This window comes from Conger conger, chromosome 10, assembly GCF_963514075.1.
Source record: "Conger conger chromosome 10, fConCon1.1, whole genome shotgun sequence".
Lineage (NCBI taxonomy): Eukaryota > Metazoa > Chordata > Actinopteri > Anguilliformes > Congridae > Conger > Conger conger.
Window position 1 is genome coordinate 30085691 of NC_083769.1, and position 13667 is coordinate 30099357.

The 13667-nt window shown below is 39.7% G+C and overlaps 1 protein-coding gene across 2 annotated transcripts; it reads right to left on the minus strand.

The window, feature by feature from the left end:
• Positions 1 to 489: 489 nt before the first annotated feature.
• ogfr (opioid growth factor receptor) lies at positions 490 to 8072 on the minus strand. 2 transcript variants are annotated; one of them, XM_061258065.1, is made up of 7 exons: positions 7786 to 8072; positions 4968 to 5036; positions 4787 to 4868; positions 4604 to 4682; positions 4426 to 4492; positions 4196 to 4344; positions 490 to 4046 (listed from the first exon to the last, which is right to left on the minus strand). In XM_061258065.1, exons 1-7 carry the CDS (start codon positions 7906 to 7908, stop codon positions 2912 to 2914), a joined length of 1704 nt encoding a protein of 567 aa, XP_061114049.1. In that variant the 5' UTR covers positions 7909 to 8072; the 3' UTR covers positions 490 to 2911. The 2 variants fall into 2 exon arrangements, with proteins under 2 accessions (XP_061114049.1, XP_061114051.1); XM_061258067.1 differs by lacking the exon at positions 7786 to 8072 and adding an exon at positions 7531 to 7769.
• Between the last annotated feature and the right edge of the window lie 5595 nt (positions 8073 to 13667).

Sequence of the window (13667 nt, forward strand, 5' to 3'; positions counted from 1 at the left end):
TGGGTTTGCCCTCACTTTCTTGAACCCTTTGGAAGTTACTAGTCAAATGAATTTCGATGGTGAAATTAGATAACCTATACGAATCGAGCGTATCTTTCACGCCCCCCTTAACGCACAACCGAAAATAAATACCTTGATGGATTACTAGCACTACAGACACGCAGTATGTCGGTGCAGGTAGGCCGACTGATAAAAAGCGAGACATTTAGTTTGTCTGTAGGGTTGGGGGTTTCAGGCAAATCGTAACCTTTTGGTCATCACGAAACAAAATACAAGGTAAAAGAAAGTTAATGGTCTGAGGCACAGCCTGCTTTTCCGTTCACTAATTATGACATCTGATAACCTATTTCGTAATTTTGCCAACTCCTATCTAAGACTTGCTTGACAGATGACGAAATATTATTTTGGTTATATCATGCATTGTATACGCACCACTGGACTTCCAACATGGAAAATCTTGCTTCAGAATTAAGACAATTCATGTTAAAATGCCGTCACAATTTTTATTGTTAACAAACAACATGAAAACGTATAGTTAAGGAATGCAATAAAATTGACTGTTGCAAACCAGGCGGTAATCCTACTGACTATCAAGTGGGAAGGGGTTAATATACTGTACAGTAAAGGAAAAATAAATATTGAAATAAAACATCATTAAAGGAGTATGGAATTTAAACTTATCCGTTTCTTCCTGAGATTTATACTAAAAGAAATGTCAGGGTGATAACATTTGGATAAACTTATTTAATAACTAATAAACATGCTGAAGGTTGCAATCAACTGAAAATATAACAGGTGAACAAAATGAGAGTTGGAAAACCAATAAATAAAAATTATAATCGCACTCATCCTCCCAACTCCGTCCCCAAATACAAAATGTCATAGATCAAAAAAAGGTTTCTTAGTTTTATATTTTACCCACACTACTGTCTTTTCTTAATACAATCAAACAGTCTCTATTATTTGGCCATAGTTTGAGCTTTACACAACTAGTCAACAAAATATAATGCAAATTATTCAACATTGCTTGAAGAAATAATTATGTACAATCATGGTTCATAGTGCCGTTCAAAGACAAAGGTGTGCAGTGCTTTAGTTCTGAACACAAGGACACGGTTCATGTCAAGTGTCATTTTTCATACACCAATTTCATTTTTATTTCAGTGCAAAACAGCTGCATTCAAAACATCTAATGTAGACGAAAGCCTCATTTGCTTGTTACGAGAGGATTAAAAATGCTGTCAAAAGCACAAACAGTACTGTATAATGCAACATATTTCAGGAGACCAGTAAGCATTTAATAAGGAAGACTTAAAAAAAAAAAAAAAAAAAAAAATACAAATAAAAATGAAAATGAAAGTACCGTAGTCATTAAAAGCGTTTTGTATATGCAAGATTAGAAAACATGCCAATTTAAATAAGGATCACCCAAAACATTGCATTTACTCAAATGCCTTCACCTTTGAAATTGTTCATGCCCTTTACATGAACTGCAATTATAACAAAAATATTTGTAAATTCACAAGTTACCAAAATAATCTAGTTGACCAAATATTTTTTTCACAAGTTACCAAAATAATCTAGTTGACCCAATATTTTTCCTTCTTTTTAAAATTATTTATTGTGAAGTACATAAATACTACTGCATTAGATACAATCCAATGGAAATGAGAAATGGGTAATCCTTATTTAATTAAAAACATAGCCTAGTGATTATTAAAAACCAATCTAAACAGGTTCATAAACTCCCCGAGTGGCTCAGCCAATGCAGGCTAGGGTCTATACCTCGACATTGCAGTTTCAAGGCATAGCCACGTGATTAGATAGCCATGACCAGCAGTCTTTAGCAGCCAGACAAAATTGACTATACCCCCAACAATGCAATGCGGGGTTAGGTCGGCCAGGCTTCCTTGGGTTACCAAAACATTGGCTCCTCCCACTGACCATTAGTCAGGTGCCTACAGACAAACTGTCATCAGTATGATACCTGTGCTATCTCTTGTATAGCACTGTGTGGCCTACTGTGTAGAAAGTAGTCACTGGCTCATAGGTCAGTACACTGGGGTCCACATGCTGCCGGGCTCCTTGCATGGGTGCCAGTGGTACAGCAGTGACTCAAGAGGCACAATTGGCGATTCCATGTTGGGGAGGGAGGAAAAAAATAAATTAAAAAATAAAGTCAAAAGAAGTGTTTTTAGTCTCCTCCACTTCAAGCTCACAAGCCTCCACTGAGATATTTGTATTACATAAACATGTCCAGTCTACATAATGTGCAAAAATGATAGACAATTTATATGTCCCCAATAAAATGCATCTCATTAACACAGTTGCTCTTAGAATTAATCTGAACTTAAAATACTCAAACAGAATACTGTTTTGGGATTGATCACAAGGATGGTCTAGAAAAGGGGTGGGAAATTCTAGGTTAGTGTGTATGCAGGTTTTCATCAATTATCCTGGCCAGTATAGACCAACACTGGTCCCCTCATAGATTAGATCACAGTAAATGTTTTATATAGAGACACAACATCCACTCTCATTCATGGGCTGATCGAGAAATGTAGCTAAAATGTCAGGTGGTGTAAATTCTAGGGCTAATAAATAATTAAGGCCAGAAGTCGACATGAAAACCAGCAACAGATATAACCCTCGTTGCCCACCTCTGGTCTAGAATGAGTGCAACAATCTCCTCGAAAGACAAAAACTCAACAAATGACTTCATATACCTTCACAGGACTAAATTCCAATCACAGGAAGTACACATTGTCCATGGAAGGGCTCCAGGAAAAGGTGTGTTATTAGAAAGACCAAGCTGTTACGTTCAGTAAGACTTGAAATATTCTTTAATTTGTAGTCCTCAGATTCCCTTAATAGTAATTCTTAGGCGCCTTCCTGTAATGCTGCTGACTATTCATGACTGATCCATAGCTGCCTCTATACTGTTGGCTGATTCAATGTCCATTGGCTCTTCATTGTTTTTTAAATTAATTCCATTTGTGCCGGCTCCTGCAGACATCTCCTGATTTTCCAGGTTTATTACAACATGGCTCTGTACTGACACATCTGAATCTTTACTTTCATCTTTCCCAGTCGTGTCTTCAGTTCTTACATTTTCTGTGTTTTTACCTGTACTGGACGGGTCAGTCCTGGGTTGTTTTTCTGATGGCCTTTCTCCAGCAGTAGATGAAATCTTCTCAGCTCCTTCTGTGGCTGCATTTTTTGGGCTGTCACACTGCTTATGATCACTGGAATCTGGGCTGCCAGCAGTGGCAACTGCGGTAGCATGACCTTGGCCATTGGGAAGCCCCTCAAGCGAGCCACAGCAAGGCTTCAAAGTAACTTCTTCCCGTTTCTTCTTGGCTGGTTTCTCAGAGCAGACCATTGCTTCCTCAGATTGTTTGCCATTGGCTAATTTCTGTTGGCACTGGGTACTATCCTCAGTCTGACTGCCTTCTTTGAGTTGATCATCAGGTTCTGCCTCAGTTTTCGCCGGGACGGGTTCAGAGATGCCGGAGTCATCCGTCTCCCCATTACCCAAGGCCTCAGGATCAACAGTGGACCCCACTGAATCACGATCAACCGACGACTCAAGAAGTGGTATTTGTGAGTCAACTTCAGTCAGTGTTTGCATTTCAGCGCTGTCATCAGTGGACTTATTCTCCTTTGGAGCACTTCCTGCCTCGCTGTCCTTCGCCTTGTTCTTCAGACGACCTTCCTCTGGGACTCCGCTCTCTCCATTGCCAGCTGATTCCGCCTTCTTCTCAGATTTCTTCCTGAGGCGCTTCTGGATCTTTCTAGGACACCACACAAACTTGTCTTTGGGTTCATAATTCTGATAAGCAAACTTGAGCAGTTTTCTCCGCTCTCTCTTGTCCCTCACGGCAAACAGGAAGTAGTCCAGCACACTTCGCTTAACACTGCTTAGGTTTTTGCGGACCAGTGTCTCTTCCAAAAAGAAGCGAACCAGTGGGGCCTGATAATGCTCAAACCCCAGCTCCCCCATGCTCTTCAGAATACGAGTGATACGTAGGTTATTGTGCATGTTTCTGCAAATGAAATAAGCACAAAAAACAGAATTTGTAAGAACATGGTTGCCAACTGCCTTGCCTGATGCAACTTCAAACATATACCAGGCCATCATAAATATAAAAGGCATGTCTGCCAGTTGTCAAATAAAATGGACTATTGCACTGACCGTTCAAGGTTTGCGAATCGCTCCCTCCAGTTTTCAGCACGTTTGACCTCTCCTGTCTCTTTGTTGAGTAACTGAATGCCATAGAAGCCCAGCATGAGCTCATAGGATTCCACCAGCCTCTGTTTTGCCTCATCATTTTCACGAAACACCTGTGGAGATGAAGGACCAGGGTATCAGTATGCCCAGAAAACTTCAGAGTCCTTGCTTGACGATTCTGGTCATTTACCAACCTGGATTTCCTTCTTTGTAAGTTCACTGGCCATGTAATTCACCCCTGGTTCTCGCAGAGGAAACAACCTGAGAACAGATTTCTTTCTGAATTACAAAACACACACACAGTAAAATAGCTTCGAAGACGTGTTGTCAACCCACCAAAATAATTGAGAAGACTTTACATAAATGTCTTACCACTGAATGTAGGAATGGACTCTTTCTAATCTTTTATAATCAGTCTTCCATTCTTTATGAAATACCTCAATTGAGACATCTAAATAAGAAAAGAAGAATGAGAGATTGACGCTATTTAATATTATAACAGAAATGTTTCTTTTGTAATAAACACATTAAATTAGCATATATTAAGTGACATACCATCAGGGGAAGAAGCAATTTCATTCAGATAAAATTTCAAATTGGTCATTCGCTCCTCAGGGCACTCTTCTTCATTTATATTCTAATAAGAAGCAGAAACATGTCACAATCTTTCTGCACACTTTTCAAAAATGACTAAAGCAAGGTTGTAATGTTCCTTAATGTTACATAATTTACTTACTGGATATCCATGCCTATAGTTTTGCATGTCTCTTGCAGCACGTAGGTTTCTTGAAGATGTATTCGACCACTAGAAAAAGAGAGAAAACACAAAGATCACAAACTACTAATGAAAAGATGATTCACACTGGATGTTGTGAACATATCCCAATATGGATCTATTTATAAAATATTCATAACAAACTTTACATGAATATGGTTCATACTCAATTCAGATGGAGATTTAATTAATTAATTAATTAATTAATTAATTAATTCATTCATTATCCTAACCCGCTTATCCTGAACAGGGTCGCAGGGGGGCTGGAGCCTATCCCAGCATACATTGGGCGAAAGGCAGGAATACACCCTGGACAGGCGCCAGTCCATCGCAGGGCACACACACACACACGCATACACTCATAACTATGGGCAATTTAGACTCTCCAATCAGCCTAACCTGCATGTCTGGACCGTGGGAGGAAACCGGAGTACCCGGAGGAAACCCACGCAAACACGGGGTGAACATGCAAACTCCACAGAGAGAGGCCCTGGCCGACGAGGATTCAAACCCAGGACCTCCTTGCTGTGAGGCGGCAGTGCTACCCACTGCACCATCCGTGCCGCCATGGAGATTTTAAATTATACAATTTGTATCATTCAATTTTGACATATATTTTAGTAGTGGGAGTACCACACAAGCATTCATATGAACATGCAAACCAATTTTCAGCCATACTTTCATTCTAACTGGTTAACACTGCTAACTGACCTCAAGCAAAAAAAATAAAAAATAAAAATCATATTTGGCTTGGATAAAAACAATAAAGAACATTTTTTTTTTTCTTTAGTTTGGCAAGAATTTCAGACCTTTTGAGAGCAGTGGAATATGTTCCAAAAAAACTTTCAGAAATAATATACTTTCAAGGCCTTTGAGAACAACTCCTGAGGGTTCAACCTTGTTCATGGCAACTCTGAAAACACCAAAACAATAAAATGGTCATAGGCTACAAACTATCCAAATTGGTTCTAAATGTAAACGGATATAAATAATAAAATTAGCCCTCCGTTCACTTACTCATGATACATCTTCTAACTTTTCCAGCATAAAAAATTTGGTTTTCATGAAAAGTTACCCATACAATACTTCTGTGTTCCACAAAATAAAAGGTGCTGTACAAACACCAGCAGCACCGAGAGGGCATCGTCAGTTTCACTGTTTGCCCAGTTGAATGAGGTTTGGAGAGTAACAACAAAATGTGACCCACAACAAGTTCCACTGATATACTCATTCCAAACATTCCACTACCAAGCTGTTACATTTTTTCAGACCACTGGGCTCTGTACACCCAGTGTGACGACATTCATCACTGAGAAAACCCACCCCACCATTCAGATGATAATTATACCAGACACTTCCAACGCTCACATAGGCCAGGCATGCAGTAAAACTCAATTTCTCAACCAATTCCTGCATTTGAACATTTGAAATATGGCCACACCCTCAAAATGGGCTGTTTCTATTTTTAATTGTAGCTAAAGTTAGCCAAATGATAGTAATTCATTGTGGCTACAATCCTTTCGTTTGGAGGTGTCAATCTCCAGTCCTGAGGGCTACGGTTTCCGTTGGTTTGATACAAGTCACTGATTGGCTAGAGTCTACACACCTTGTTCTTAAGGCCTATATAGGCTGCTGATTAAAAGGACACCACAAATAGGCCCTGTGGCCATCCAGGATTGGAGCTACCTTAGGTAAATGTTAAACACTGCGCAACTAAAACTAGCTATTTAGAAAGTAGCAGTTATCTAGGATTCAACTATAAGGACCGTTTTCTCGCAATCTGCAACCTTAGCACCATTTAGTTAACCTCGGCAAATTACATGGATAACAGATGTCGGTCAATGGTTGTATATAGGATAATCTATTGAATAGTTATGACTAGTCTTCTTTAGCTGGAACCATCAACGAACGTTACTTCTTATTCTAGCTAAGGCCAATAATAGTTAGTTAGATTAATTGATGGCAGGAGCTAACACTATAAACTCCGTAAATGGTAATATTTATATAAGAACAGTCTTGTGTTACGAAACCCTACAGAAAGAACGTTACTTTGAAAACGAATGATTGCAAACCGCAACGTTAGCATGCTAAGCACCGTTGACTAATGTGATGGCGATGCTTCAGAAGAAAGCAGCACGATGCAGATATGCGCATTTCTAACAGCAGACTGAATGTGGTACACTGGTCCTCCTAAGTTTCCGTCCAGCATGACATAGCATGAGCCAGCTACACTGCTACTCTGATAACGTGAAAAAAATAAAAAATGTCCACACGAGACTATCATTTTTCTGCATTCATTTGAGTGAAATTAATAACGTCAAGTTCCGGTAGAAATGCTAACAAGCTAGATTGCAAGGCTCATCAGGATTCTAGCTAACAGTGACAGGCTGCCAGAGTATGTTAGCTCTAGCTCCCTGGCTAGCAACCAAAAATATATAGAAAATATGAACTTAGCTAGCCAGAAACCAAGTGAGCGAAAACGATGGTTTGCCATCTTACTCCTTGCACTGTCTTGCAAACTTACAAACGTGAACATTTGCTCGGTATCGGTTTAAATGCGCTAGCCGCTAGCTTGCTATCTTACAATGCCCATCTAGCTAGCCAGTTAACTAGCAACCACTCCAACACCAAACAATCATTTTGCATCCTTCGATGTTTCGCCCTGAAACTCTATTGCTAAAATTGGAATTCGCCAATTATCAAGCAATCAATCATTAACGACGCACGTGTCCAAATAAATCACATGTTTGTGTATTAAAACAGTGCAACAAAAACATACAAATCCCCAGGATTTCTGAGTTTTGTCCTGGCTTGAACGCCGCGTTATGTTCTCTCCCAAGTCGTCTCCATCGCTTTCCGTGTCCCAAGTGGAATCATACTCGCAAACTAAATCGTCCTCCATAATGCTGCATTCAATCTTGATGCAAGAGAATATACGATCTTAAACAAAGTAACTTTATAATCAGCTTTTGAAATCATGCAACAGAAGACGAACACCCATCCGGCCTTTCTAGAAGAGGACCCGAAAGTTCCATCGCCTCTATGGTACGGGTTGAACAGAAGCAAATGTGTCCGGGGGCCTAATTAGCCAGTCGGATAGGTGGACTATCCAGCTATTTGTGTCATGGTTGCGTAAGTCAAAATAATATTTTCCAAGTTGTTAGAAAATAAGATCACATACAAATATATCTGATCACGTTATAATATTAAACGAAACGTTTTTATTATTATTCGTCCCCACATACTTGTCTATCATAACTGATATTTGACGATGTCTTTTCTCACATTCATAACTTTAACCCTGGCATAATGTCATCACTTCCAATTACAATTCCAAGGTGTTAACATTTTAGGGGCCAAGCCTAGAATGCAACTTCGTTTAGAAGTCTTGTTTATTCTCAAGTTGGGGCTTGGTTAGGGAATTGGGATTGGCAGGGTCATGCAAACCAGTTCATAAATCCATATGCAGCATACTCTAATTTTCCAACTATAACAGGGCAAGCATGTATAATTGGAGGTGCGCAAAATGCGTTCATCATGTTATATCAATGTGATGTTGCAGCTACGTCTGACTGATTACCAGAAGGACATTAGCTACAGAGAGGTGATGGTCACGTATTGCAATACTTATTCTTATTCTTAGGAGCAACTTAGTCCATTTCCAAAAAAGGTGTAGCACAGGGTAGGAGCAATGCCTGCAGACAGTGCAGCCCGCACGACTGTGGAGTTGAGTAGTGCTGATTATATACTCTGAATACTGACAATGGATATCAAATTGACATGTTCATGGATGCACTTTTTTTCAGTCATCAGATAAATTAGGCATTGAAAACCAGGTGAACAGTCTCTAGCCACCTGTAGCCGCCAAGTGGCAGGCAGGTTCAATGACTTAAGATAGTTGAAGGTGTGTTAATTAGTGAAATCATCTGGTGTAGTGATACAAACCTTGGCCCTCCATGGCACATGATTGGGCACCCCTGATCTCAAATAATTATAGTAAGTATTTATAGACCAGGCCTACCCAACCCTGTTCCTGGAGATCTACTATCCTGTAGGTTTTCATTTTAACCCAAATGTGGCACACCTGATTCTACTAATTAGCTCAATTGTTTGGTGTGAACCAATAGGATGGTAGATCTCCAGGAACAGTAATTGTCAGACCTGTTCAAGAGTCCAGCAGGCAGTTGACATATTGTTGTGTGTTGGGTTTAATTCCAAGCAAATTAGTTTAGATTTAGTAGATTAGATTAGATTAACAATTTACCCAAATGCAAATTAAGACCTGACTGATCTTACAAGCACTCAAAATAGGCTATTTGTTCCAGTGGTCCTAATATGGGAGTGCCCCAAGACTGGAGTTCTCGGGGCAATTAGAATGTTTCTGTGACTCCACAAATAATTATTAGAAGTTCTGTTGTGTCAGTCAATAGCATCATTCCTCCAGGGCAGCTGAGAAATGTTACAAGTAATTGGTTGTGCTTAGTGGCTGTTCAAAAAAGTAAGTGTATTCCATGGCAACAGTGTGACATTGCATGCACATTTTTGGAGAGGCTAATGTTATTAAAAATACCTTTCAGCGATCAAATTCACTGCATTTCTTAACCCCTGGTTGACTGATGCATTTCTGTTTCTGATGCCTTTTCCAGTATATGTCTAAACCAGATGTTTGTATATACGGTATTTGATTTGGTCGAGGAGGATTTGATTTTAGACACCAGATGTTTGGTGTTGACTGTAGTATTCTAGAAAAGTGTGGGATCTGTCAAGTCCATATTACTGTAAAAAGGGTATCAGAGAGGGTAGCCCCATGCATGATCTTCTGTTTGATGGCGTTATTGGTCAAATACATGGAACCTTCACTGGGGGAACTTGAAATTTAGAAGTGCTTACTTTTATTTTCTTTGTCTTAAAATCTGAGGTCTTTATAAAAAACCGTGGTGCAATGTGCTTTGAAGTTGTTTGTCTTTGGCTCCAAGTTCTCCCGGTTCATTGACTATTCTGTATTTTGTGAAATTAATTGACAGTTTACTGGGTATTTTGCTTATCCTTGCCCTTGGCTAAATTAATACATTTTGACTATATAGATCATTATCATTATGGAGTTGTTTTTCCTATTTATCAAAGATCAACAATGAAAAGGGCACATTGCTCCTGCCTTGTTTGATGTCACATGGTAATTTAGAGATTCCCTTTAAATTTCCCTGAAAAAAAACAGTTGTATATATACAATTCATTTTTATTTATTTTATTTTTCCCATTTGGACAAAATGTCTTTAATCAAGCTCCATTATCTTGTTACGATTTGGAGTTTAAACAGTAGTTGAATTTTCTGTGGAGCCGTTTTGATCTTCATATCTCCATTTTTTTCAATAGTTGTCACCAGCGGGGGAAAGCAATTCCAAGGTTGACTCTGGCTTTTGAATAGGCCCTGAGATTACTAGTGCATCATAGATCATACCATAGCATGGTTATTACCAATAAGGGAGGACTAAAGATCAGTTTGTTTGTTGGTCACACTGTAGTTGTATGTGTCCACCACAAGGGGGGGACACATTATTTGTCCACTACAAGCTATTATAACTTGCCTCATTTGGTTTGGCTGGTGCAAGCATTTATAGTTTTATTGCAAGGTCTTCCTGGGAAAACAAACCAACACAAGAATCATCTTAATTGGCAAGTCAAACTGTTTTCATTTTATTTTGCTTGAGAGAAAACGCTCCGATGAAGATTTCTTATGTTTTGCTAAATATTCTAAAAGCGTCAAACCAGTGATAACACAAGTGTCACACCAAACCTGTACCAATGTGAACTATTATCAATATTATGGGTATGTATTTAGAATTAGTTACTGTCTATAGTTAATGTGCACTGACATTTGAATGTTAGGCTACTTCACACTTCCTAACATGCTGGTCTGGGAGTGTTGTTTGTAACTACTTCAAGGTAGTCCACCATTTATCCATTAAATGCTTATCTTCATAGTTACTACCAATGTCGGGGATCAAGCAATTGCCCCCCTACCCGATGAAATCCAAGGTGCTGACTGTGTGGGGGACAACATATTTACAATTTGCTTGTTTTATAATATTTTAAAGGTTAAAATCCTGCATAGTATGCCTTTTAAGCTTCAACGTGTTTAGAATACGCAGTGTTGGTCTGTGGGTGACTCATGCTGTAAGGATGCTTGTTTTTAGCAAAAGAGGCCTGTGAATGGGTGTTTGAGTCCCAGTTGAGGTCTACAATGGTGAGGCAACAATTCGCTCCGCCTTGCTAGAAAATGATAGCGAATAAGATGGTAATTCCTTTGGTCTAATCACTCTCGTGGTCGCTCCTGGGCCCTGTTTCACAAAGCAGAATTACTGAGTTGGCTGGAAAACTGTGATAAAATCCTCTGAAATCTGGAACATTGACTGAACTAAAAAGGGCTGTTGCAGATTTTACTCTGCAGCCCTGCTTTGTGAAATGCCCGCTTGGTCGAACCAGATGCCTGAACCAAGGATATGCTGACATTATATCCTCAGAGGACAAGGGTAGTGTGATTGTAGTATGTCTGCAGTTTGGAAACTGGTGAGAATAGGCATCATGTGAATCAGAGGAGTTGTGTGTGCCATCTCCTCCTCATGTCAGTGTTGAAAAAATAAAAGGCAATGTTGCCAAATACTTCAGTCAACTTCAAAATGTTCAAACTCCTCAGCAGTTGCATCATCAATGAAGACGAGTGAACCAGTACCTGTGTCAACCATACATGCCAAACCATAACACCCACCTCCACCATGTTTCACAGATGAAGGAGGGTTGTTTGAATCATAGGCAGCTCCTTTTGTCCTCCATAATTCACTCTGATGCAAGTGAATGTCTGTCCTCAAGCCCTGTGTCACACAACGCGGAGCAGAGGAACCAGAAGCAGACAGGAGTGCTGAAAAATGGCAGGTTTAATGCAAATGGAGGGGCAGACCGAGTGGAATCAAAAACCAAGGTGTCAGTCCACACAAGGCAGAGGTACAGACTCTACAAAGTAGAGTCCAGGGAAGCAGGCAGGGGTCAAACAGGAAATTCAGATACAAAAATAAACAAGACAGAATGCCACAAGGGCAAGCGATACTTTGCTGAAACTAAGCAAGTGATAGAATAGGGAGGCGGAGTTACAGAACAGAATTGAAACTGGAGATGCGTTAGTAAGTAAAAAAACTAGTGAATGTTAGTTTGTTAGTTTGACGAGCATATTAGTGTGTTAGTATAATTAGTACTGTACAAATTCTATGTTCGTTGGGATTAGTATATTAGTGCTATCTACAAACATGAAATGGAGAGAAAGAAGGAAGTAAGGGATGCAAGATTGGAAGGAAAGTTGAACCGCGAAACATGGAGCACGCAGACAGGGGAGTGACTCGGGATCAGAAACATTCAGACACAGACATCACAGGGGAAGACGAGTGCAAAGACTAATGAAAGTAAACGGAACACCAGACATGAATATGAACATTATAAAATAATAAATTACAAGAATAACGATAATAAACAATGATAAACCAACAGACAGAACTCAGGAACATAATACCCTGTTTCCAGAATAGTGGATGCTCTTTTAAATGTAATCTTGTTTTTGTGGCTAACTAGTGGTTTGATTCTTGCAGTGTAGCCACTCAAGTTCTGTTCATGAAGTCGTCTGTAGACAGTAGTCACTGACCCAAAAAGTGAAGTAAAGTGCTGTAATGTCTACATTTTACACTATTCTTTGTTTATACTGCAAGATCCTTTTAGTGTGAATACCCCAGATGGTAGCCTCCTATAAGGCTGGTGGGATTGGGGACTGGAGAAGCCAGATGGAACAAAAGTAGGCTTTTAGTGTACTTGTTAACCTCTCAAATGAGATGTGCCAATTGAACTGAACAATGTTCACTGCAAGATCGCTGGAAGCTACTGTGTGTTGTGTGACAGTCCCCCCCCCCCCCCCCCCCGCTCACTTACAGTACAGTAAACCGCACATATCAAGCTGTGATTCACTGAGAATATCATCAGACAGCACAGCAGTATACATATGCCCTGACGTTGTATAAGAAGCTGCAGCTGCAGTATTGGGAATCTCTACAGCTCTGCCACTTGCAAAGCCTTGGACTTCGGCAGTGCCACATTCTCCTTCATGCTTCAGTAAACCAAAGGTACATTCAGTCTCCTATTGTGTTTATATAACGGCTGGATAGTTCTGCATACTATGAAGTTTCGATAAAATTGACAGAAGAAGGCACATATACACAAGTTCACAAAGTAGAGTTTGCAACACCCAGCTCCAGTCGAAGTTCATCATTGGATTAGGGGTATGTCATATCACAGTTTTTATATAGTCGCTGGTACAATTTCAGAAATGATATGCCTTTTCATGCTAATTATTTAGTTCTTACTTTACACTTTTCTGGAAAGTGACACTGTTATTAACCAACAGGCATGCTACCCATTGTTGCTTGCTTTCCTTGATTAGCTATAATGATATTTCAGTCAATGTTGATTTGTCTACAGTTGATGACTGGATAATTCTTGCCATAATGAAGAAAAAACCCCTTTCTGACAGATCAGGAGGCAGGTCTGGATATGACAGTGACTACTCTCTGCAGAAGACTTCACAAACAGATCTACAGAGGCTACACTGCAAGATTCAAACCATTT